Source organism: Alligator mississippiensis, chromosome 11, assembly GCF_030867095.1.
Source record: "Alligator mississippiensis isolate rAllMis1 chromosome 11, rAllMis1, whole genome shotgun sequence".
Taxonomy (NCBI): Eukaryota; Metazoa; Chordata; order Crocodylia; family Alligatoridae; genus Alligator; species Alligator mississippiensis.
Window position 1 is genome coordinate 12,661,408 of NC_081834.1, and position 27,364 is coordinate 12,688,771.

The 27,364-nt window shown below is 42.7% G+C and overlaps 1 protein-coding gene across 10 annotated transcripts in view; it reads left to right on the forward strand.

Annotated features, from left to right (window-relative positions):
* AKAP13 (A-kinase anchoring protein 13) overlaps nucleotides 1-27,364 on the forward strand; it is a 321,421-nt gene that overhangs the window by 226,983 nt on the left and 67,074 nt on the right. For 5 of the 10 annotated variants that reach the window (XM_059714583.1, XM_019477514.2, XM_019477513.2 and 2 more), the window contains 4 exons: nucleotides 4,355-4,436; nucleotides 10,926-11,062; nucleotides 21,486-21,850; nucleotides 24,533-24,586. In XM_059714583.1, the coding sequence (XP_059570566.1) occupies nucleotides 4,355-4,436; nucleotides 10,926-11,062; nucleotides 21,486-21,850; nucleotides 24,533-24,586 (638 nt within the window). The remainder of the gene's footprint in view (nucleotides 1-4,354; nucleotides 4,437-10,925; nucleotides 11,063-21,485; nucleotides 21,851-24,532; nucleotides 24,587-27,364) is intronic. The other 5 variants (XM_059714584.1, XM_059714585.1, XM_059714587.1 and 2 more) reach the window with 3 other exon arrangements.

A 27,364-nucleotide genomic window follows, 5' to 3' on the forward strand; every position in this document is an offset into this window, starting at 1 on the left:
CAAAAGCAAAGGCAGGGAAAGCCTTGGGGATCTTTTAAAATGGAAGAGCTTTGTGTTTAGCTAAAGAAAATAGGAGCTGGTGTTAGCTAATTGTTCCCACATGATACAAAATGCAACTTAACAGCCCCTTTTAGCTAGAGGACTATCTTGTGTCTCCTCTTCCTTTTATTTTGCAAAGAGGTTTTTGTATTAAGTTACTTTGGGTTTTAAATTAAATGTCTGCAGAAAGTTGGCTCTGACATTCAGGAAATCTGTGCGTATGTGCCTTGCAAGAGAAATCTGCCAGCCTGGGGCCTGCACCGTCCCTCGCCTGTCTGAGTCTGTTGCTAGCCGGCTGCAGTACCTGCAGGCTGGTCTGTGCACGGGGTTTTGGAAAGACGGTTCCTGTGGACGCTTTTTTGGATGCATTTGCCTTCATTGTAGATCAAAAGGTTTGAACCTTTCAGTGCAGCCTTTCCAGGGGCATTGCTCCTGAAGTCTGCGAAGTGAGAGACTTCCCATGCAAAAAGTCAGGTTTTCTTCTGCTCCTGAAATGCTGCCCCTTAACCTCTATTTCCACTCGGAAATCAAGTTGTCCAGAGCCAACAGGCTGCAGTCAGTAGCACTCAGTGCATCTTCCTATTGCTGGTGTCCCTTTGGAAGAAGGAGAATGGTGTAGGCAATTGGTGCTAGTCACAGATGGTGCTTTGGTATCCACCATAACTTCCTCAGGCACATGCCAGCCTTACACCCCTATTCCTTGAGCAGTCTTAAAACACCACCTTTACAAACTTGCCTTTCCTGTGTGTCATTCTTCAGCCCCTTCAGGGCATAATGTTTGGGCAGAGAGTTGAAGATGGAGAAAGGGAGCTCCAGGTAAAGACATTTAAGGTGGGATCAGCTCTGTATTGAGAGTCTGGAACATCCATTTTCTGGGAGCACCCAGAAATTATTCCCAGATGTTGCCGTCTTGATTTTCTGTGGCCTGGAGAGTGCTGATTTACTGGGTGGCTGGGGGTTGCTTGTTTAGTTTATAAGTCATATTCTCCCTGAATCTGTACTACTAAATGACCAGTTGTGGACATATCATAAGAACAGAGTTTGCACTATTGTAAGGAATATTAAATAAAAAATATTAAATTGTCTTTAAAAGAAGCCGCATTAATTTCACTTTTCAGTGTTGCTCTTTCATTACTTAATCTTAGAATAGAGGAATTTAAATGCTTGTAAAAGCCACAGACTAGGGAGGGCAGGACTGATTGGCTGATGGGAAAATATTCAAATATTTGTTGAAAAACCAGCAATATCTATAAAGCATTCACAATAAGTTATTCAGCCAGCTCTGTTTGAGAGAAAAATGCCGTGATGATAATCCAGCTCAATGCCGTTTATCTTGATTACAGCTCTGGGGTGAGGTATCACCACACTACCTTTTTATGTCTTCTGTTCCCTATCTCCTAATCACTTTTTTCTAGGATCAGACTTCAAAGAATTATTTCCCCACAAGTAAGATTAGTGTAAATGAGGAGTAATTTTATTACTTACTACGGAGCTACATTTTTGTGAAATTGGTGTCAGTGAAAGTAAACCCGCTGCTCAAATGAAGGGAGATAGACTTTTCTCTGTGGCCTAAAAACAATGGCCTTAAACTGCAGCAGAGGAAGTTTAAGTTTGGAGATTAGGAGGAGCTTTCTAACTGTGAGGATGTTGGAACAGGCTACTTAGAGACGTCGTGGAGTCTCGATCCCAGGACATTTTCAAGAGCAGATGCTTGGCTGGGATGTTTTAGTCTGGGGTGTTCCTGCCATGACCTGGCGTCTGGACTAGATGACCTCAGGAAGACCCTTCCAGCCCTACTTTCCGATAATCCTTTATTATTTTCAAGGGGGGGGGGGAGGGGGGATACAACATTAGGGACCAGTAGAGGGGACTTTGTTTTCAAGCATAGAGTAAGTGGCTGTAGGGAACTTGCTTCAGCCTGATGCACTTGAACAACCTGGCAGTCACGTTGCCGTGCATTTGCTTGTTCATTCCTCTAGGTTTGCCAGTGAAGTCCGAGGCATCCATTGCAAAGAGACTTTGCCTTGGCTTAGCAGAGTGGAAGAATACTGTTCTGGCGTTTAGCTGTCATCTTTGTGCTGCTAAGTGTGAAATAAATGCACGCAGACCAGGAATGGATAGGTGTCACTTTTGTCTTAGACACCTTTTCTCAACCTCACTCCTACATTTGCTCCTTCAGAAGTAAATGGGAAAGTAAAAGAATGGAAAAGTAAAATTCTTCAGTGTCTAACTGTTATTTAGTTAATGAGCTGTGAGTAATTTTGACAGACTTTACTGCACAATTGAGTTAATGTGCTGTGCATCACTTCCCAGGTAGTGTTCGGTTGCTTATAATAGGCCACTGTTGCAACCTCCCTTTCTATATATATCCCACACTTCTCGTCTTTAGTAATGGTGTTTATTGTCATCGGCTTCTAAAAGCACTGGTCATAGGGGCAAGATGCCCTAGTATTAAGCAGTGTACAAACATGGAATGAAAATGTGACCCTTGCCCCTGAATGATTATCGTTTATGATGGATGAGGAGGATTCTCCAAAGGATGCACCGCAGAAGTAGTTAGAAAGGCTGGAGGAGATCAAGAGCCCAGGGAAAACGATTTCAAGAAGATTGCAGAGGGATCAGTGGCTGACAAGTCCAACAGGCTTAAGTGTTATTTCTGAGATATGGCTAAGAAGGGGTCAGTCAAGATTTTGGCCAGAGCACTTTCAGTAGAGGGGAGGGGACAGAAGCCTTACTGGGGGCAAGAAACTTCAGGGAGTGATTGTAAGCAGCATGTTTTGGGAACTTAATAATAAAAGGAAGAAGGGACGTGGGGTTTTAGTGATTTAGTTATTTTAAGACAGGGAAAACCAAAGCATATTTGAATTACAACAGGAAATGGCCAGAGGGGAAGGTTAAGAGGAGTAAAAAAGGGATGCAAGTGGGTGCAAGGGAGATGAGGCAGTGGACTGGGATGGGGTCACTGAGGCAAGAGGGAGAGGTTGGGGGAGAGGAGCAGGTAATGGACCTCTTGCATCTGATTTAGAAGGAGGAAAGGGAAGAGAAAGTAAGCTTCAGGGAGGGTTTAGACAAATCAGTCAGGGGTGTTGGTATGGAGTCTGAGATAAGGGGAATATGCTGAGTTAGGCTGAAGAGGTAGAGTTGTTTAGGTAAGAAAATCGCAGAAGTGAAGGAGGGTGATAGAGCAGAGAAGTAAGTCAGCCTGGTCACAGGGGGTGCATCTACACGTGTGCTTTAGTGCACATTAGCCTATTTTAATGTGCATTCAAGTGGCACAAAAAACCCACACTGTTTAGCTAATGTGCATTAAAATAGGCTAATACATATTTTTCTAGTACTTCACAATGGAAGTACTAAATTTAATGTGCATTACCTAAAGCACATTAATTGAATGTGTAGACATGCCCAGGATTTCCAGAGAGGCTGCAAAGCATGTGAGCAAGAGCCAGAGAACTTGAATGTTGGTATAAACCAGGGACTAGGGTTGGCTGGGTAGGCCTTATGGTCAAAAAGTGGAACAAACAAGTCCAGGCAGAAGGGGAGAGTGATGAATGGAGGGAAACAGCAACTGTATCAGTGGAAGAAAAGGAGGGGAGAGTTGAGAACAGATAAGAAGCCATCACCACTGATGAGCTAGTAGTCATGCAAAGGCTGAGTGGTAGGGTGTGGTTGATGTTGAAAGAGATAGGTGGTGATTCTTAATAAGAAATGCCTTGCATCCATTTTTTTCATAATAACCATCACTTCAGCTGTTTCCTACATCTGAAATAAAAAAGATAATGTGCTCCTTGATCCCACTGTGTTTGGGTACATGCATGTTCCTGGCACCTTAGCATCTGAGCATTTTACTGGCCTTAATATATTTACCTAACAACACTCTGCAGGGTAGGGAGTTGCTGTCATGTCTTTTCTGTTGGCGGTTAACAGAAGCGCCAAGAGACAAGTGACTTGGGTGAGGTCACACACAGGCAGGAGAGCTCGAATTGAGCGTGGCTCTCTTGCATCTCAAGCATGTGCCTTCAGCTGTGGATCCCCCATGTTCTGAGCTCTCCACTCAAGCAAGGGACTCCTTTTTAAATTACTACTCTTTTGGAAGACGCTCTAGAGGATTTGATCGTTTCTGAAACCACTTAAAAAAAAAAACCCAACCCTACTCCACTGTGACTCAGTACTGAGATTTTTCTGGCCCAGTAGGCAAAAAGGAAGCCATATAACATTATGGGAGACTGTTTATATCTAATTATATTTCAGTAAGGCTTAGGCGAGACATTGGAGCTAAACAGCATGTTGATTTTGTGTTCTGTTTGCCTTTCAGATAAACCGTGAAAGCTGGTGTCCAATAGAGCCTTGTTCCGATCCTTCACTGCTGGAGTCTAAGCGGACTCGTAAATCTACAGGTAAGCACCATATTGTTTGCAGACAGCCTGTTCACCGGGGAACTGATGCATCTGTCTTTCCAAAAATCCCCAGGCTTCCTTCCATGGGTTTGCCCTTCTCCCCTGCCCTTTTCTCTTTCCTGTTTATCATCCCCTTAACATATGTTTGCAAGTGGAGGTAAAAGACACGTGTAATCACCATATTTATTTAAATACAAGATGAGATCTCTCCCCCCACCCCCACCCCAATCAGCATGGGGGGGAAAGCCACGTCTTACATTTGTATATGAGGAAGCCTGATGAAATAAATTGTCTAGCATTAAACTGCTGCCAAAAGCTGCATGTGCTCAGTAATGGAAATCAACTATGAAGTTCATTAAATGCAGCCAACATTGAGCCTGACTATAAAACACAGGACCCATATTGGGTAGACATGCTGATGAGGACTTTATATTGTGGCCTTTAAAAAAAAAAAAAAAAAAGAGGGCAGTTGCTTCCCCCAGGATGGATCGAGCACCTGGCCTAGAGGTACTGCAATACCAGGCTAGCACTCGGAGAGGCCGAAGCAAGTTTTGATGCCCTTCCCTGGTGTCAATAATGCTAATGGCAGCCTAGCACAAAGACAGATTACCACAGCCCATCTGACTAAGACGTATGGCACTGCCCATTAAACACAACCTTCCCCTCCCTCCCCCCGAGGTCTGACTCTTTCAAGTCTTAGTTAACTACTGCATTGCATATATTTCAATCTACACTCCTACAGCTGAGCTGCATCTTTCTTTCCCATTTCCAATTATTCCTGTTTTTTCACCAGCCTTATGCCTGGCAAACACAACCCACTGGGGTCCTAAACGGTTCACCCAGCATCACTGTATGTCCCCCTCCCCAGCCCCCAACCTGTTGCACATGATTAGTGTGTCCCTACCCTCTATGAGGTGGAGCCCAACCAGGTTGTCCTGCACCTCATCTGCGTATATATTTTTGGAGGATCCCAGGACTCAACACGCGGTTCCAGACACGAGCGGAGGGTTAATTAGCACGAGACCTTTGTTGGGGGAATATCTGGAGTATACACACATACTGAGCAGTGCTGAGCTGTGGGGTCCCCATGGCTTGACTTCGCTGGGGACTAGTTCAATGAACTGCATAGTAAATCATGATTCTCTTGGCTCTGGACTAATATCATGTATGGTTTATACTCTATATAAAGCAGGTACAAAAAGGCCACTTAAAGTGTGTTTATCAAGTACCTATGCTAACTTGTATCGGTTTCAAAAAATGTAAAATGCTTCAATTCTGGGTGAGCTAAGTCTGTGGGTACTACGTGCAAATTACTGCAGGTATGTTTATTTCAAGGTCATTTTTTTTCAAATGTGTCCCTCACTTCCATGTGCTTAGGGATAGCAGGGTCTGACAGTAAGGAGCTGTGGGAAGGGGCTGCAGGGGGAAGACTTTAGGGAGAGGCAATGGGTAAGGGACCTGAACCCCCCCAGATTTATTTTCCCTGCCATAGCAGTCGGAGGGGAACAAATTCAAGGCAGACCTCCAATACGATTCCATACCCAGAAAGTTATAACAAACTTATAAATTTTCTGCATAAAGAATCTCATTATTGAGGGTTGTCTTGTATTCAGGGTCATCTTGCATTCAAGTAAATATGGTATTAGCTTGTGGTTCCAGTGCTTGTATGATTGGTACTGAGCAATGTTATAACTGTCTTCTCATTAACTGATTCGGCATAGCTGTATTTTAGGCAGTGTTTTGCTTAGTGAAATACAGGGGGACCATGAGTGTGTGGATAACACCCCTGCTTATAAAAGGCAAACTTTAGAAGTCACATTTTGATATTCAGAAGTGCTGCGAACCTGGGAGCCTCTGCTGATCCACAGGATTAAAAAAGCAGAAAGTTTGTGCAGAGCCATCTTTTCCGCATTACCCCTTCCCTCAGTGGTAATGAATTTAAGGCCGTTTATGCTGTTTAGTATTTTCCTTTCCTTTGACATGGACAGAAAAACTAGCCTGGCCAGTTTCAAAGAGGGCTTGATGTGCGAGATAAGAAAAAAATGTTTCCTCTCTCCAATATCTAGTGTCTGAGCTAGTGTGAGTTGGGGTAATTTGCTTAGACTCTTAATGGTAGCTTTGAATTGGGCTTTCCACACAGTAGCCTCTTTTTCCTTTGTTTTCATGAAAGGAATCGCTTCAGCAGTGGTGAAAGATGGAGTTACCTGTTGATGAATTGGAAGCTAAAGGTTAGCTCGCCTGAACGTACATTATTGGCTAACAGCATTGTTGGCTTTTGAGCGTTCATGAACTCTTAGCTTCCTGCTGAATAATGCAGACAAGCATGTACATCAGGATACTCTCCCCCTCGCATCAGACCATATTGCCTAATAAGTTAAATGTGTTGGAGCCGACTAGTAAGCTAAGCTGACTGGCTGCCTATAGCCATGCTGACCGAGGAGTGACTAAGTGTCCCCTACAAACGAATATTATGTCTGAATTCTTGTGGGATGGCAACAGTAACTGTCCCAATAATGTGTTCACATGACATCATCTCCTAGTGTTTGCTGCTTTAAAAATGCACCAGAGGTTTTGGTGCAGTTCATCAAATGTGTTCAAGTTTTTCAGAATAACTCATTGAGGGTGCCCACTTGAGTCTCACCTGTTTGTGGGGGAAACTCAGAAAAGCATGGATTGAATCAGCAATGGGCCCCAGATGTGAAGTTCAGATACAGCCTGTTCACAAGTACAGTTTAGGAGGTAGTGGTGTGGAGATCTGTCTTGCATTTCAGTTCTGGTTCTTCTGTAGCTAGAATAGATCTCTAAACAATATTTGGCATAGTCTGGGGAAATGTCTGAGAACAGTGTACAATATGCTGGTTTCTGGCTTGCTCCCTCCCAAAGCACCTCTCAGCAAGCCTTTCCTGATTCAACAAACTCCCATTGGTCAGGGCTGGCCTTCTAGCCAGGTTTCTTCAATGTCATCCTCTGTCTGAGGCAGTAGCATCCATCTTGTCTACAAAAACATCTTCCAGCTGCATTCATGCATGGATACAAGACTCCAGTTTCTTGTTTCTCCATAAGATCTCCCTCCATTCCCAGCTGTGTAAACCAAATAGACTCCAGGTCTGTCCCTCTGCTAGCAACTTCAGGATCTTCACCTGGCCTGCCCACCTGTTCAAGCGCTTCCATTCTGGGGGCATCCATCGATGTCCTTCCTGCTCCCACTTCACATGGATATCCCTCTTTGATTCCTGGCCTTTTCCTTGGGCATGCTGAAGAGGTTAATCCTTGTCCTTCCACATCTGTTCCTCTTCCTCTTCTCGGTCCCTCTTGCTGGGGTCCCCTTCCAACCCTTCTTCTGGAGAGAGGTTGCATCTGCTTCTCCCTCATCTCACCCTGCCAACAGCTGGTACAGATCAAATCTGCCAGGCCTTCAAGGTGTTTATCCAGCACCAGTTACAGTTTAGGCTTCCCTAAGCAGCCCTGGCCCAAATGAATCACCCCCGTACTTCAGTCCCATTCAGCATTTCAAGCTCATGACAATCAGGGAGCTAATAAGCTCTATGTAAACAATTATATTATTTTTGAGTCCCTCCAGACCAGGGGTGGGCAAAATACAACACACAGGCTGAATCCAGCCCACGAAGGGGCTTTGTCCAGCCTGGTGCAGGTCCCACCTGACCGAGGCGCTACCTGCCACCCTCTGGGCAATGCAGCAGGGATGGGGTGGCTCCATGGTGGGACTGTCTTTCTAGGCAGCCCAGGCTGCTGCCACTGGCCCCAGCCTCACGGGACAGGTGGCGACCAGCGTGCGCAGCCCTGACCCCACGCTGGCTCCAGGTTCGCCTGTCTGGGCTGAGCAGCAGCAGCATGAGACAAAATGCTGCTCAGTGCAGGGCAAAAGTGGCCCCTACCCTGCCCCCTACTCCTTGCCAGCTCTATTTTAATAGAGTTTAATAGTGGACTGGCTGATTTCCATGCACTAAACCATCTCTTGTAGGACTAGAACCCCCAAATTCTACAGGAGACTATAGGCAATGTCACATGTTCTTTCTGTTAACTTTATCAGATTCTTCATGAAGGCTGTTGAATACTTTGCAAACTGTGGTTTTCCCTATGGATCATAGGGCAGCCAAGTCTACCCCTTCTCCTTCTCTTTGAGAAGATGATCTTGTAGTAATTGAATGTAGTGAACTGCCTGGAATTTTCTTTCCCAGGGTTTTTTTAGTCTGGAATTGTGTTTGTCTCTCCATATGGTCATAAAAATGTGCCCCTTATTTTATTTTCATGTGCATCTTGGAGAAGGGGAGAGAGCAAGTTGAGCAGTAAATCATGCGTGCATAGTAACTGCATGATATCTGCGTAAGGAAGAATCATCCGTCTACCTCTGTTGTTGCGAGATAGTCGTCATTGGGGCTTATCAGGTCACGAGTGCAAGAGACTGGAGTCCCGTATTGTGCAACGTACACATTGTTTTTTTTTTTGTAAAAAAAGAGCAAATGAAAACAAGCAAAGCCTCCTTGAAAAGGCGGGGGGGGGGGGGAGTTATTTCGAACAGATCTCGGATTTGGACAGTTCTCAGCACAGATGGGATGAGGTATGTGTGAGGGCTTTTTCCACCCCCCCTCCATTGTGTCTTGAAAGAAAGAAACTCCTTCTTCCTCTTCCACCCTGTCATGCCCCTCTGCTGGTCCTGCGATTCCTTTCAGTGCCTGCGGTGATTTATTATCTGGGTGAGGTATCCGTCCATTGGTGAATCTGGAGCTTCCCTGTGAAGTTTCCATCAGACCGTCGCTGAGCCAGTTTGTTTTTCAGGCTGGAATGTGGACATGCTCTGTTAATTTGCCAGCTGGATTGTCATGATGCTGGCTCACAAGCTATTTTGTTTTTGGGGTTTCTTTTTTTTTTCATTTTCTTTCTTTCTTTTCTTTTCCCTCCTCTGCCCCTCTCACTTACGGAAAAGAGGTTCAGATTTTCCAGGTTTCTTGAAAGGGGAGAAAGAGCAGGGAATAACCACACCTCGTACAGTAAGTGCTTTTCCTATTCTCTGCGGTGTGGAAACTCAGTGGAATATCGGTGTTTCCAATATGCCTCTTTCGTGAGCATAATTACAGTACCACAGGGAGCAACCTAACTCTCCACCAGTGGAAGGCAGTTTTCTAGGGAAGCGTCCAGTGCATTCGAGAGCATTATTTTCATTCTCTTTGCGCTTTCCACTATTCTTGTTCTATCCAGCAACTCCCAAGCCGTCTGCTTTTTGTGCTAGCCAACGGATGCGGATGGAAAGTGGGTGGATCCAAGCTGTTCCTAGACATAATGGCTTAGTGCTGTTTCCAAGTGTCAGTGGTTGGCCAGTTAGCTCTTACTCGCTACCTTAACGAAAGGCAAGGGCATGACACGTCCACAGTGTAGTCCTCGGTGACTCAGTGGACCGTGCGTTGCAGCCAGTCTTCCTAGCAGTTTCTTCTCTCGTCAAGATGTGCACCCTGAACTCCCTTAGCTCAGCTGAGTCTGCTCTTCCTACATTTGTGTCTCCTGGGCCAGGGCTGACGTTTCAGCGAGGAAGGACTATGGTAACTTGGGCTTCTGGGAAACCTTAGCAGTAGAACCTGCTTGGAAGTTATTTCTCCTGGCAACAGGCTCAATCCTTAACCCTTCATCTGAGCTTTACTAACTAGCTGACTACAGCTGATATCTTAGAGCTCCCGTCAGAGATCATTTGGACCATTGATAAGTCTAGGATTAGAGAAAAGGGGGGGGGGGGGGGGACCTCTTTTAGAGCTACCTCTCTCCTTCCACTCTAGATTTGTCCAAGTTGTACAGTTTGTAAGCTTCACACAGCTGAAGATGCAAACATGAGCAAAGGCTATATGGTATTTTTCCCTTTTTTAGGTTCCAAAAACTGTTTCTCTCTCACACTTATGAGCCAGTCTTGATGGGGGGGAAATGAGGGTCTGATCAAATGAAAATTATCGTGGAAAAAAGCCGTGTTCTTAAACACTTTATTTTTTTCCTAGGAAAGCTAAATGTTTTTAGCTGAAAAATGAAAATGTTCAGTTTTTTCATTTAAAAAAAAAAAAAATTGGCGGTCAAACTTGGTCAGCTCACACCTCAATTTTAAAACTCGTCAAACATGGCATTTCTGTTTTACCCAGACCATACACCGGCACCACTTGCCAAGCCCTCAAAACAATTTCTGGACTGTTGGCCAAATTGTTTAAAATCCCACATTAATGTTTTACAGGGGTGCACACATGATGCTAAACAAATGAGGTTTCTAAAGTGCATTGCATGCTAATTAGACCCTGCAGATAAATCTGGAGCAATTACCTGCCATTACTGGTACAGTTATAGGCCTACAACTAGCTCCAGGTCTAGTGATGCCATCTGCAGTTGATTTCATTGAATTTGTTTCAGGCACCTCATGCTGCAGCGCTTGAAACTCGGCATCTGTCTGCAGAAGAAAAGGCTGGATTGTAACTCTTTTTGTGCCCTCTGTTTCTTCAGAATGTGAACATTTCCTGGAGGATGGGCTGAGCGGAGTCTGCACCTCGTCGCAGGGTATCCTTAAAAGAGAATCTGGGAGCGAGTCTGAATTCTTCTCCTTGCCTGGGGATGGGATGGATGACATAGTCTTTGGAAAGGTAAGCTGACAGCACAAGGCCTGGTTCAAACTCCAAGAGCTGGTCCTACAAACGCCACAGAGAAACAACTCCCACTGATATCAGTATGGAAATCAGAAGGAAATGGCCTCCTGTTTCGATACAGCGATAAGAGGGACATGTTTGTGGTTATTTTCTACAAGGTGTTATTTTTTCAGAGACTCTGTAATCCCTCCTGCATTGAAGAGAAGATTTCTATTTTAGCAGTCTGTAGATAGATCAGCCACAAAGGGCAGAACTGACAAAACCACACTTTCTTGTAGGGCCTCTGATAAGGGCTGCACAAAGGCTTTAGAATTTGGAGGTAGTCGGTGTTTCTCAAAGACGTTTTCTCCAGCAGACAGGGACCCCCTGGAAAACACGTTGCTATCCATTGGCATCCTCTGCATTGTAGACTGTAGGAGAACCAGTGCGAGCCTGCTACCAGGAAAAAAAAACCCTGATTCTTCAGCCCAATTCTGCTGTACAGAGTAGCACAGTTTTGTTTCTTAAGGTAGCAAATATTAAGCAGTAATACTTCTAGGGCCTTGCATTTTGAGAGAGAAACTGAAGAAAATGTTTTTACACTTGCTAAGGATAGCAGAAAAGTGGAAAAAAACCCAAACCCAACCCCTTTTCACTGTTCTCATCCATCTACATGTAGTATCATGCTTTGCATTGCTTACTGATGATAAGGAAAGTCAAAACTGAGATTTGGAACCAGGCTTTTAAATTTACTTCAGACTTCATCGTAAGCCTGTCGCTCTCTGTACAAGTACAGTTTAGACCTGTCTTAATGGTAATTGATTTCTCCTCCTTGAATGTCCATACAGTCTGAGAATAAAATTAGGGCAACAAATAGTTGAAAAAACAGCTGGAAAAAAATGGTGCTCCATAATAATGGGGTCACTTGATTCCTGTGAACAATCATCATAAACCTTGGGACAGGCTCTGGGTGTGGTTCCTGCACATCTTGTCCAAGCATAATAGGGCATGTAGTCATCTCATGCTTACCTGGGGCATAGACATGTTTTTCCTTTAGAAAATGGAATTGGGCATGGTTTCCGTGCACACTTGCAGAGAAATGTGTTTGACAAACTGAATTTATCTTCAGTTAAATCAAGTCAGATGATGGTGAATGTTTTCCAGCAGGATGGGATAGACCACAGCCTGGACTTGGTGATCTCATGCGCTATAAATGAACTGGAAAGTCATCCGAAATGAATGTGGGAGGGCACAGAGCTTACCAGCCTCACCCTTTCCTATCTCACGTGCTCAGCACTGGGGGAGCCCTTGCCTCCGAGAATGCTGCAGGGCTTTTATCCTGGCCAGGCAAAGTAAAGCATGTCTCCAGTTTTCCCATTTGTAAAAGTTACAGAATCAGTCTTCATTTATTGTAAGTCTGATTCTAAGGAGGGTAGTTGGGAGAAAGCAAAGGGGAGCATATATTAAATTATATATGGGCCAGAAATTTTGCTTTTCCGTCTTTTTAGAGGGAGAGAACATTTCCCAACATAGAAACAGCAAAATGGAGGTCTGTAAAGGAAGTCCACGTGCCAAGGTTGTCCCTGGGGAAGAAATGTCAAGGTGCAGGATGCGTGATTCTTCCATGGCCCCATTTCAGTTACAGGACAGATTGACAAAACTGTTTTATTTGAAAAATGGAAAGCTCTTATCAACTCTGTGTTCTCTGACAGCAGAGAGAAGGATAATTCTTAACGCATTCAGGGATATAGTTTGGAAGGTTATGCAAAGCTAAAAGATGCAGGTGATTTCAGCCTTCCTGGCACTTTCGTCTTTCTTCACATTACTAATCTTCTATCTTTAACAGGTTAGTTGCCTGTCTCTGTTCCCCTTCTGACCCCTACTTCCTGCAGTTGTGCATCCATTCATCATATAATTGTCAATAACAAATTAGCTTAATTAGGGGTTTCATTTGATTTTTTTTTTCCTATGGGCTCAGTTAGACCTGGCAAAATCAGCATAAAAAAGCAAGGAACACTGAACTCAATCTGATGGGATTTTTGTTTGGTTTTCACAGACACTGGTACAAACCCATTTTTGTTTGAAAGTAAGCTTGCAAAGAGGAAACTGCTGCTGGTACTTATGCAAATATGTATTTCAGACAAATGCTTATAAAATACGTGTATTTAGCATAATCATAGATGCTGGCTGTGTTTGAATGGACATCTTGAAATTTCTTGTGGGTTTGGAAGGCATTCAGTTCCAAAGCATGGCCAATGTCATATAACTGAGGTGACCGAGCACACAGCAAACTGTGAACAGGCTGTAATGTTCACATCGACCAATTTATCAAGCAGTTCAAAACAACAAGCATGTTTGCAAAGATCAAAATCTGCCAGTTTATCTGGCTTTTTCACTGACATTTGCTGAATAAATCACAAGCAGCTTTCTCGGTTCTAGTCCCAATACTGATAAGATGGACTTTGTAAACCCAAAAAACTAGCCTGTTCAAGGAAGAAGAGCTATTGGACTAAAAATATTACCTATGCACTTTAGGTCACGTGCATTGATGTTTGCATTACTTAATGTGTAGGACAGGCAGTCAAAACTTAGGGGAAAATGAGAGAGAGAGAAACTAGGCTGTCTAAAAAAATAAATGTAGAGATAATATGAAAAAGAACAACAGTGGAAAACCCACTGAATAAATAGTGATACTGCAGTAGGATACCTATGTACAGTACCATGTTTACTTAAATCCAAGACAAGGTTTTGGCCCCCCCATTTAACATGGAGCAGGGGCAAGGGACAGGGCATTTGACTCCCTCTGCCCCCTGCCCCTATCCCACTGTTGCTCCAACTGCAGCAATGGGGGAGGGCATGAATTCAAGACAGCCCTCCAATAATTAGATTCTCAACATGGAAAATTATAACAAATGTATACATGTTCCATGTCTAGAATCTAATTACTGGGGGGGAGGAGGCATCTTAAATTTCACCTGGCATGCTGCAATTCGACCCATCCCTGCTGATTATTGTTATTATAAAAGTTCCCATTTCCCCCTTGGGTGGAGTTACACTTCAACTGTCTGTTGCTGCAGCTGTTAGCTGCAGAGAACACCTACTCCCATTAACAGAGGAGTTATGAAGAGTGAAGTGAGTGATGGGTCTGCTCTAGGAAATCCAATAGTACTTATGAAATATTTTTAGGAAACTGTAGGCAGATCAAGCCTGTACCTATATTGAGCTTCATCGGGAATTCTTGCCACGTCCACAGAATTGCTAAAATTTCATCCATTTTAAGCCCTCCTGTTTAGGGACCCTAGAGAATTGAGGAGCACCAGGGTCTGCAGGTGCCTGAGATGGGACCTGATGATAGGCATGTACGTTCTCATTACTAGGTACTGTGCCATATTGTTCTGAACAGCACAGACTGAGTTGAGCATCTTGTACCAAAGAGAGGAGAGCTCCACAATCATTAATACCCTGCTCAGACACTTCCTTCAGATACTTTTGGGGCAGCTGCTGGAATCCAAGTCACTTACAGCCGAGTTCCAAGATTTCAGCAGAATTTCATGCTCTGTTTCAGTGTTTATTCCCATGTCTAGTCATCCTCCTGGTTCCCTAAAGAGCTATCTGTTTAGTGGACAGGCTTTGCTACACCCTCTTCTCAATGATTAATGCTTTGTACTGTCATTTCCTGTGATGAGTTGCATAGCACTGCCTCCCTGGGGCATAGCTAGTAACATTCACTCTGCTTAGCTTTTAGGTTTAAGATTCATATTCTCTGCTAAACTTCTGATGTTGCAGATACTCTAAAGCAGATCTATATCTCTGATAACCATGGGTTTTGCCTGACACTGTCTTCTTTTACTTTGTGAGCTACATCACCCTTACTAATTAAGCTATGATGTATTTTGTGCAGCTGGAGAAAAGAGAACCTCTATGAATTCACATATATAAATTGTAGGTGGATAAGGAGAGGAGGATATATAGAGATAAATAATTATTTTCATGAGTAAATAGTGTATCCTCCACTATCCACAATGCACAAATGATTCAGGATTTGCCTAATGATCTCTTAATTAGTGCTTGCGTGGTTACACACATTGGTTCCTTCATCTTTGTCCTCCCCAGAAACTTTTGCACACCCCTTTCTAATAATTAGCATGAAAGCAACCAATAGTGGTGGTGTTAGCTTGACACTCCAATGGGACTCCAAGCTATAATGACACTCCAAGCTGTAGGCATATAACACCCCCTTGTGACAACACCTTCTCCAGTTGTTTGTACTTTTAAGGAATTTTGTTATCTAATCTCTTTTCCTGAAAAATTTCCAAGGAACTAGCATATGGATGTGAATGTAATGATCATCAGCATGATTCATCAGCAGTGCTTAAGGACAATTCTCTTTCACTCATGCAGGAGGACCTCATTAGCTAGAAGAAATAGCAGCTATGAACTGTGGACCAGGCACTATAGTGGGGATTCGTACTAGAGGTTATAGGATATATTAACATATATATTTAGTTGTACAGTAATGGAAGAATTGCTAAGCTTAAAAATAACCCTATGCAGTGATGCTGATGAGTGGTTTATGATTAGCAGGACTTGTGATGTGAAGAGGCTGCAGTCTTGTGTTGTGGGTTTTGCTTTCAGCATTTTGGTCATTACTTAGGTGAGATCTCCAAGCAGGGTAAAAAATGAGTTTTCTTAAGGAGTTTTTAATCGCTGATTTTTTTTCTTAACGCAGTTTTTACTGGTTTTATAATTAACTAGGTAAATTAGGGAGAAGAGACATAGTAGGTCACATTGAGCATTTTTACATGTGCTGAAGATTTGGGGGGGAGGAGTCCTTTAATTAGAACAGTTCCGAGAGCTGCTCTAATTAAAGCGCCCACAATGTCTTGTGTACAGGCAGTCCTTGACTCGCAACGCTTTGAGTTACAAAGTTTTGCACTTAAAGAGCTTATAAATTGACACCCTGTTTCAACTTTGTGACGTCAATTTTGACTTTACAACGCTTGATCCGACACCACGCCATGGGCATCACCCATTTCCCTGGAGAACATCTGGCCAAACTTCCTTGGACACTTTCTTTAAGAAAGCAGGCAAGACTCCAGAAAAACCTGTAGACAAAAACCCTTCAAAACGTCCAGCAAAGTCACCTCAAAGAAGTCCTTCCAAAACAATGATTGCTATTTACAATATAAATACATCAGTGTAGCTATATTATAATTGATTTGAGTACAAAACTCTGGGTTATTTTTCATGAAAATAGGGTATCAGGGCCTTGGTTCAGGAACCAATCCCCCATTGATAACATTGTTTCCTATGGCAAAATAGATTCTGAGTTATAATATTTCTACTTAAGATGCGGTTTTCAGGAACCCGTTGTCATAAGTCTGAGGACTGCCTGTATCAGTGTCCCTGCGCTTTAAAATGGTGTTGGAGGAGTTTAATTAAAGATCATCAAACAAACTTTAATTCAAGCGCCCCCACTACCATTTTGAAGTGCAGGGACACTGATACATGAAACATGGAGGCTGCTGGAGGCATGCTAATTAGCTTGCTCCAACAGATTAATTGAGCCTGCTCCGACGTGCTGTAATAACGTGCCCCCACGGCTGCAGACACCCATCTACAGTAAGATAGAGAATAATTTCAGAGGATTCAACATTGTATTTACTGAAGTATGTTTGTCTTCATGATCAGATTTAATTGAAAGGTACAGATTTCCAGCTATATTTTGACTCTGAATCAGGATTAATTTGAAACCTTCAAGTAAAACGCCAGTTTGTGTAATCCGGTGACCAAGGACCATTCTGCAATTGCTGTTGGGCAACCCTACAATAATGTACCCACACATATATACAGCTCCCATAGCAACCCCATACCAACAGACCAGAGTCCCCCTCATAAAAGGGGGCGAAACACGAAGAATAAAGATTGTACTTGTTCATACTGATGCAAAAAAGTAGGGAAAAGACATTTTATGTGTGCGTGGTAGAGTACAAAGGCCTCAGTTGTTTTTCACCAAGCGAAGCATTAGCATCCAGTTCGATTTAGGAAGCGAGGCCCGGTTAAGTTCCCCAAACCTCTCAGAACAGCTAGTTAAAAGGAGAGGAAAGCCTTTGAAAACTGGAATCCCATGCTCCCTTGTCACAGGGTTGGGCTGGGCTGGGCCTCAGACTTGTTTTTCTGCTTTTTTCCTTGTTTATGTCAAAAACATTTCTTGTTCTCTTTTGTAACGTTTACCCTCAAAAACCTCAGAAAAGAAAGCTCGAGGAGGAGGAAAGATTTCTCACTGGAACACTTTTTTTTCTTGTTCTTTCATTACTGAGCTGAACTGCCCACTGCATGAAATAATAACACTGGTAATAAAAAAGCTAACAGTCTAACACCACTGAGATTAATTTTGAGGTTGCCTGAAGCTGCAAAACTGAACATCCCTAAATAAAAAGCGACTCCTTTTCAATTCACTTATTACAGTCAGTTGAGTATCACAAACCTATTAGCAGAAACAGAATGGCAGGTACCTTCAGAAACGCAGTTTTTGGAGATTTTCTTTTCATTCTTAATACGTTCTAAAATCTTCAGTGCCCTTTTCAACTAGAGAGATTAGTCTATATTACCTGCCTACCACTAAAACTTCACTTACATCATTTTGCATGTTTTCTTAAAAAAAAAAAAAAAAAAGTCTTTGACAGAATTTAACTAGTATTCCTTTTTCAGGGCCTTCCAAGGTGAAGTCATGCAGGTAGGGGAAAATAGTTGTCATCTTTCAAACAAAAGGGTTTATGGTTCCTTGAGAGGCCTCTGTGCATTCCTGCTCTGAATGAGCAGGTACTGCCAGGACAATGCATCTCAAGAAACTCTGGTTACAGGCGATTTAACTTCAGTGTTTTCCTTCACTAGCTCCATGTATCATCTCTCTGAATAAGGACTGATATTGATGGCCCGTTGGACCAGGCTATCAATATCAGTCCTTATTCTTGATTGCACCACTGATGGCATTTTTTGGCAGTTAGCTGTATGATCGTGATTGGATCGATACAACTTAAGGTGAAGGTGCAAGGCAGCAATTCTAACTTAAAGAAAAAATAATCTTTTTACAATTTTTTTTACTTCTGTTTTAGCAGAAGAGTAAGTCAGGACTCTCTTCTGCTGTCCCAAGCGGGTGTTTAACATGGATTGGATTATAAACATTACATTGGGTTACAATCATTATACTATTTTTGGCATTTAGTAACAAAGTGTTCACATGTTTAAAACAGATGTGTTATACACAAATTCACGAAAGGGCAAGTCCTGGACACTTTGGGCATGTCCAGATGAGCATGGTCATATGGTATGTGGTGCTGTGTGGTTTGCATGCTACATAGTCCAATGTTCTCTGTGCTGCAAGGGTGCACTGCCCAACCATGTGCTGAACCGGGTTTTTTCCAGCGGGTTTTTTTGACCCCTGGATATCCAGGGGTCAAAAAAACCTGCCAGAAAAAAAAGCGGAGCAATGCACACTTGACCAGTATGCACTTCTGAAAATCGGAGCAAGCTCCCCGGAGCCACGCTCCAATGCCAGCCAGGCTCCACGTGGCATAATTGTCGTGACTGCAGCCCTCGGAGGCTCCCAAAGCCCCAGATAAGGCTGCTGGGGCCAGTGCAGTGCTGGCCCCAGCTGCCCCTACCCCACTTGGAGCAATTTGCTGTGTGCCAAAGCACGCATGGCTTGGGTGTTCCCCAGGGACAAGTAGCAGTGGTTCAAGATGCACCGTTGCTACTCGTTCCCAGAAAACCAAACGTCTATGCACATCTGGACACACCCTTTGAATCTAATAACAGATTTACCACTGACACTAAATTAGCAGCATTAAGTCCTCCCATCCTCTAAGCTGGGTATTTTTACATTAGTGCATCTACACCCATATAAATCTTTGCTATACTGTTATTATTATTATCTCTGTTGCAGTACTTCCTGGGGAGCTCACCCACTCAAGTATTGTGACATGTTCTGTGCCAGAAGAATCTGCATTTCAGCCCTGTTGCATATAGGCAATTTGTAAAGCACCCTCAGCTGTGTATACCATTTAAAATACAGTTGTTTGCATTCAATGCATGTAGACAGACCTGAACTCACGTCTGACCTAGAGATGGCTCAAGGTGTTGGGCCCTTGTGTACAAATCAGCTATGGAGCTGAAGGCAAAAATATAAACAGAACAGATTATTTCATATTTTTTAGTTGCATTTTGGTTAGATTAACTGTAATTTAAGAAACAAGCAAGCTCCTATGTGAGTGAAATGAATTCTGTTTTGTTTTAGAGAATTAAAATCCCTCTTCCTATTTGGGAGTTAGTGTGCCAGCAGCAAAACACATTTAATTTGGCAGTTCTGCTCCACATCCACTGTATTCACGTCCAAGATAGATGTTCCCAAACTGACACACCCGTGTGCTATTCAGATGAAGGACGGTCTTAATTCCCAGCGGGGATACTCCAGTATCTGTAACAATAGCTGCCTGTGTCCCAAAAGAGAAGCAGACTGTTTCCTTTTTGAGAGTTTTGTCCATGGAATGACTACTTAATTTGTCTGAATTTAGGCAATTTTGCCTAAAACTGGCAGCGTGACTCATGCATATTGTCAGACTATCTTCTACTATGTCAAAAATAAAATCAGTGTGACTTAACGGGCCTATTTTGTCTAGCGCGGCCTGCCCCCCCCCCCCCCCCTTTTATTTGTCATATTCTAAACCTTCTATTTAAATATACCCTAAAGTGTTGTTCTTGTTTGGGTTTTTTTTTCCCCACATTAGAGCATAATTTCATCACAGAGTATATTTACACAAAAGGTATCTTTAATAACTGATCAGCCTTACCGTGACACGCATACAAATCATTAAATGGTTTTGACTCCAAAATATATATTTAAGGGGGGGGAGTTTTATTGTGTGTAAGTATTAAGCTCATTCTGACCATTCCCTTCATTCCCGCCACCCCCTTATGGATGAGGTTGGGAGAATAATGTGGAATCTTTTATTTAAAACACGCAGTATACATTCAGTTCTGCACCTCTTAAATCAGCATAAGAATTAAAAACAGAGATACTTTCAGTGACCACCAAACTCGACTAAGGTTTCTCCTTAGTTTAGGAAGTATTTCACTGAAGGCCATTTAACAAGAAAAAGAAAGAAAACTTCCAAATTTCTTTGCTATATAAACACAGTAGTAGATTGTACTTATAATTTTGTTCCAGGACAAACTACGCCCAGAATGTACATGATTTTAGATTTCTAATCTATTGATTTTGAAAGACCGCAGACTTTTGGACCTTGCTATGGTAGTGAGTTGTGTGGCAAAAGGCTTCACGCTGTGTGCTGCCTCGCTAAAAGCTTCTGGCAATTTGAATTCTGTATCCTCGGCAAAGGAGAGTTGACAGACTACAGCTCCTTGGATGCTCATGTCCTGTTGAGTATCACCAAGTCCAGTAGCTGAAGACAGTTATTTGCCCTGACTTTCTTGAATAGCCTATTATATATAATCTAACCGATCACTGGGCATATCACTATTTTAAATGACACTGTGCAGGGCTCTGCAGAAGGATGAACTGAAACTTCGCACGACAGTCCCAGAAGGCAAACACCATTCCTGTCATAAGGTGATGTCATGAACGTACTTGTGTGTTTTATACAAGCCACCAGGAACACAGAATAATCATAGACTCTCTTTAGGATGTATTGTCAGCATGTGGCATGTAGCCAGACAGAACCAGCTTGAATTCCACTTATTGCTTTTGGAGCAAACTAAACCCAAAATTACAGTATGAATCAAGACCTGTAATACAGCGTGGTTGATCCTGTGGAACAGTCTTTTTCAATTACAGTCAGATTAAAAAAAAAAAAATGCTGAAAGCCCTGACGTTAACTTTTTGCTAAATGGAAATTGGATGGGGGAAGGGACTTTGTCTTGATTTTTGTGTGTGTTTCATGCAACCCAATCATGTTCAGTTTGTGTGGGACAATGCAGTGCAACACTGTGTCAGCTTTTCAGCTGTAATGGCTAGAAGTTACCAATCTAGCTCAGGTCACACAGTAAGGACTGAACTTCCTGACTGAAGTCATGGTGACCCAGTCCCCACTTACTAGGTCTCCAGCAGTAAAACCAGGTAAGTACTTGACAGGTTCACAAATCTTGGCCTCGTTGGAGGTCAGGGTTAGACTTGCAGGTGACACTATGTTAGACATAAGGCATGTTGTGTGAAGGAAACACTGATGGGAGAGGCTTGGGATGCATCAGCACACCTGAGTGGGAGTCCAGGTTAACAGTAGCTGGGATGAGGTATAAATTTGGATAAAGTAACAGGGTGTAATCTGCTATGAAAAAAAGGAACAGATTTAGCCTCTCTGATGATCGGATTGCACACGTGGTTAGTTGCTATCAACTGAGTTTGTGTTTTTTGCTTTTGCCGCAGCAGCCAGAAGAGGAGCAGTCTGCTTGCGATATCACCAGTTCCAGCTCTTCAGCAGATGACACGGTGTCTTTAGAGAGGAACTCATCTCTCGGAAGTGACATTTCCCTTCCACACGTCTTAAGCTCCAATAGGCATAAGGACAGGCACAGTCTGGATGGGAGCTGCATCAATATGGCCAATGCAGAGGGAAGGGACAGTGAACCTGCTGGCTCAGGCGAGACAGAAGAAGAGATGGATAGTATCACAGAAGTGCCTGCCCATTCCTCTGTCTTAAGAAACTCAATGCGACCACTGTCGCCTTTCCGTCGGCACAGTTGGGGGCCAGGGAAAAATGCTGCTAATGAGGCAGAAATCAATCACAGGAGGTGAGTTAGAAGGCTGTAGGTATTTATGCCTACACATGTATATTCATGTGAGCTTTGAATGTGATATTTGAAAGGTGAGATGAAATGCAGAGAAGTGGGTTCATTTTTGATTATTCTGTGATCATGGAGAGGCAGAAAAAAAACAACTTTCCTACAAAAGACCTCCATGGCTAGCATATGTTTTAGCTTTCCAGCATAATACCTGACCCAATGCCCATTAAAGTGAACTGAAATATTGTCAACCAGGTCTTTAATTTGAATTATCACCCCACATTTCCACAGGGAGGTTTTTGGTAGAGAACCTTTTGGAGTATTAAGCCTAGGAGATTAGGGAATAAATGCAGCCACTACTAGTTTTGCAGTCAGATGTTTTATGGCCTACAAGGACTTTAACAGAGATGTACAGGTCTCTAGTCTCAGATTGATTCATGGTGGGTGTGCAAGGGACTGCTCTCACCTCAGTCTCACATGGACCATACCTCATAAAATAGTCACCAGGGCAGTTGGCAGCTCTGCAGGCACACTCCCAGTTTTTCCCCATGGCTTCTCACCTTTCAGAAAATGAGAGAACGTCATAGCAGCAAGGCTTTCAGTGTGACAATTCACATCAGCCACTTGAGAAGACCAAGATATGCTCTTTTCCAAAGTCATTCATATCTTGATCTCCACTTACACAAAAATTGCACCTATAAAGTAGCTTGCTCTGCCTCTTGAGCATCATGGTCTCCAAATTCCTGTCATACCCAGCATGTTCTTATACAAATCAAATTTCTCTTTCAGTGATGTGGTACAAAACTTAACATTGTTTTACTGAAGTCATTTTGAGCCAAATCCTGATTCTTTTCAAATCAATGGAGGCTTGGTCAGAGACTGAAGAGCAGGCATCTGGCTCTCAAAATAAGTTTGGGCAGTTTGTTTCAGAAGTCCCACAGTGTGTGCATCCATCCTCATCTTCAGCATGGATGCGTGGCTTATAAAAGCTAAGTCCAGGCCTGCAGTTTTGCATTACGCTCTGAGTGTTATTGCCACAGTGAATGCTGAGAATTTGTCTTCATGGGTCACTGCCCTCTATTAAAGATTAATTTGGCCATCATTAGATCCATTACATTCAAACCAGCAGTATCTTTTGTTTTTTCCAGTCACATGCATGAACCAAAGTGAGACTTTAGATCCTTCCTGTTATAAGGTTTATCTTGCTGAAAGCCAAAGTTAGGGAGAAAAACACACAGCACTCTAAAAGTTACATGACTGTTGTTGTTAACTATTTATTTTCCTACATAATCTGTCCTGTTTCTCTGGATGCGATTCCCAGTCGCATGGGGGGTGCATACATAAATAAAGCAGCAGCAATACTCTAAAGCTGCATGAGAGGCAACTTCAGAAATAAAAAGCTGGTCTGACAGAAGAGTTTATAAGCTCATAAACTCATTTAGAAAGATTTATTTTTTAAGTACAGAACCTGTTATGTAAGGATTTCTGAGGGTAATAAACTCTGCATAGCTGGCAATTACTGCTAATGCTAAACAGATGGAGGTAAAGACTTCTGCATCAGGGGTTGGATGGTTCTGTTTATGGTACGGGAAAATATTCCTACTGTAAATGAATGATACATTTCTTTAAAGTAAAGGAACACAAGAATTATTCTCTTATGTCCTTAGGCTCAGCTACCACTGGACAAGAACCATGGCTGTCCTAAGACAGTTTGGTCTTTGCTCTTTCTGCTTTACAATACATGAAGACTGACATTTTTTTGTACTTGTTTTTTATATTAGAAGTTTGCTTTGTATACCCCTAAAGGTTGGTTTAATGAGTAGGGAACTGCAAATACAAAGGAAGTAAAATTTGAATGATTGCTTTTTTTTATTCAAACTGGTTCAAAGTCTACCTACTATCTGTTTAGCTAGACCATTTGTGAGAGGAAGGGTTTTTATTGGAAGCCACTTCCCTTCGTCCTTCTATTAAGGACCGAGGGCTTGATCCAACTTCCAGTCAAGCTATTGGGAAGCTTTCTGTTCATTACAATGGAAAGTGGATCATGCTCTGGGGCAGCTGTTGGTACAAGAAGCAGGGAAGCCCACAAAGCAGGACAAACCTTTTTGTTTTTAAAGAACAACAAAGTATGGATCGGGAATTAAAACACATGCTTGGTTTTTCCTCCTCCTTCACTGCTTTACCTATAAATGCCTACATTTTTTCTTAAAATACTTATTCTTTATAAACCTCATAACAAAAATGTACACAGCTTCAGTTTATCATGTTCACCCTCAGCAATTCTTACAGTTCATGCTGGGTTTCCAGCCTCTCTCGCCTTGCAGACGACAGCCCTTTTCACGACAGGAAAGAAAAGGCTGAATATCTCAATGATATCTATACAGACCTTGCTTACACTACGCAACTAGAGCCCTTGCTAGTGGTGGTTGGTAGCGATGGCTGCTTTTGAACCGCTGGGGCGCAGTTTGTCCCCCTACAATTAGCTGACCCATGTTCAGCATCAGCTCTAAGTAACCTTGAATCTTTGTTTGGTAAAAAAGGCCGTAGTACAAAAGAGAGAGGAGAGAGCTTTTATAGATGATGCATTGGTCCTGATGCCACAGGTTTCATTTTCCCATTTTTTCATGCAACTGCCATATGTTCATTTTATTCCATTCTAATTGCTGACCACTGTCCATGATTCATTTTCAGTTCAATGCGAGTTCTGGGGGATGGTATAAGGAAGCCTCCCATTCATAGGAGAAGGTACAGCGCCAACTAATTTAACTAACCCTTTTGCATTTGAATGTCTACTAACTTCATACTCTCATGGTAGCTAATATGAGGTTAGCACCTGTGCTCCTCAAAACATACATCTCATCCTGGAACAGATACCCAGCTCCATTGCTTTCCCTCTTGATCTGTTACAGTCCAAGCCCAATGACTTTCAAAGCACGCTGCAAGGCAGTTTTCTCCAGGACAGCTTGTTCATGAGGTGGTTTGAAGGTTATTGGATGCTGCAGATTATTCTATTGGATATTTGTTCCTTCTTTGGGATGTACAGTTAAATTAAGAATGGATATGTCATTATTTGTTTGCCTATGTATCCTTAATTGTTATTTAAAACGTATCAAATTCAAATGCCAAGATATTCGCGATTGGCAGTTGAGGGAACATAATTGAAAACGATGCATAAGATAAATAATATGCCATCTCCTGAAAAGCTGAAAAATAAGCAGTGTTTACTCCTTTCCATCTGGCAGGAATTTGATTTCTAATCCCGCATGCATACAAGATATATATGTATACCTACATGGGCACACCTAAGGATAAGGCATACTTGTCTTGAATTCCTTGTCAAAGCATCAGCATGATTAGCCTGCATGAGCAACAGTGGGCCCAGCTCTTTAAAAAGGTTTTGAGCCCTGGTTCTGCACGAGTCTATAGAAACAGCCTCTTGTTCGCCTCACAGCTGTAGGATAAGCTGTCAGCCCTAGACAAGCCTTGTATAAGGCTATTAAACCTTGTCTTTCAGCTCCAGTGAAGACCTGCTTTGTTTAACTTGCACCTTGCTGTAACATGCAGAATGTTTGGTCCCCAAGCACAGCCTCGAGGAGTGGATACTGCACACACCTAATACAGCATCTTCCTTTTTTATTGTAACACCTACTAGAGAGGGAAATCTCACTTGAGTACTTAACTGATTTCATCATGCCGTTAAGAAAAAAAAAAAAAGCATGTGAGCGTGAAAGAGGAAATGGTGATATTGTTCTGTCCTTTCCCATGAATTTTTCAGCTGAGTGCTGCCTACTTTCTGACACCTACATCTGTCTTAATCACTGCCGACAGATTAGACTTTGAGTGATGTTGCTTGCTGTGGATGAATTTGCCAGCTCCGTGTTCACTTTGTGAGCTAGCCACTTAACTAATACATAGTGGATCTACCCAACTTCTACAGATCAGCAGCGAGTCTACAGTGTCCTGGGAGAGGACACTGGTCATCATAATGGTAACTTCTTTCAAGCAGGCCACTCAAAACCCTAGTTACCTTTTGAAAATTTAGATCAGATTCTTTAGAAAACATACTTATTCCCTGCACCTCTTTTCTAGGGCCCCAGCCATTTTGGTAGCCTAGAAATGGCACTGTAGAGAGGACAGTGGAAATCAGTTCTAGTCAGCAGTCTTGCGCACAATAGCCTTGTTCTCCACCCAGATCTTTCTGTAAAGGATTTGTACATGTTGTACAATGATCCACTCTCAAGTTTTGCATAGTGTTGCCAGCAGATGGTGGGTGGCTCACCAGCGAGATTATAATTCTATACATTTCTCTTTCCAGCGTGCTTGCCAAGAGTTTTTATCCCTCTCTGGGATATTCTGTCATTTCCTCTGTGCCGCCTCCTCGGTGCTACTCCTCAGTTTTCCTGCCCTGCCATTTTAAAGTCCCAAATTGTCACTATAAATTTTCAATAGAAAATTTTCTATTTTCATATAGGTCTGTTTCTTGTTCCTTTTACTTCACTATTGTCCACTGAAAGTTAATTTTAACCATTCAAGAGCATATATGCTGAACCCCCTTTCACCGCAAAGCACACACAACTCTGAGTAGCATAGGATCTTCATGGCATAGGACACATGGGTCCTTCCGGAAGATTCAACACAATTTTGTAGGTGAGAACAGCTACAAGCGATAGGAGCTATTTGTAGTCAAGCAGCACACGGGTTCCTGTGACTTTAAACAAGTTTCTTTCCTTGTTCTCAGATTTCCCAGCTGTAAAATGGGGCTAATACTTCCCTGCTCCACACTAGTTTAAGAAAATAATGGCTGTAAAGAGTGTAAAAGGTCTTCATGTTACAGTAAGGTGCTTGTCACAATGGCTATTTATGGCGATGTTCTGGAAGCCTTCAGAAAAGAGCTTACGTATCTGAAGGGAGAGGAGCTTCACTGGAGGTGTCACAGGTTAATTAGGCATCTCAACCAAAACCAAACAGAAATGAATATAACTCCTGGCCTCGCAGTTGCTGGCCATATCTACAGCAACTCGTTAATCTTCCAACAAAATGCCATGCTTCATTCAGCGAATTGCTTTTACCATTCCATTCATCTCGACTGCTTTGACACTTTTCGGAAGACCCTTTTCCCCGTTTTGCTGTGAGCACTAGAACCGCATATAGGAGAGAGAAAAGGCGGGAGGCGAGGATGACTTGTTCATGTGTGACTTCAGAGACTGGTGGCTGGTATTTTGAAAGTCTGCATTTGACTTCATCCTAAGGGAACTGAAAAAAAATGAGTATTGTCTTGTGATTTTAAATACAAGACTAGGAGTCGGGAGACGTGGCCTCTGTTTCTGACTGACAGTGACTTTCTGTGCAACCTTGGGCAAATTGCCTATGCTCCTGCCTCCTTTTTCCCTATTTGCAAAAACGAGATTAATAATTAAACTCCTTGGAGTGGGGTTTATTCCATTAAATGCTTTAAAGCTGGGCTGTCCTACTAGCACTGTTCCCCCCTATTGCTCCTGTTTCCACTTCCTGCCCCTGCCCATG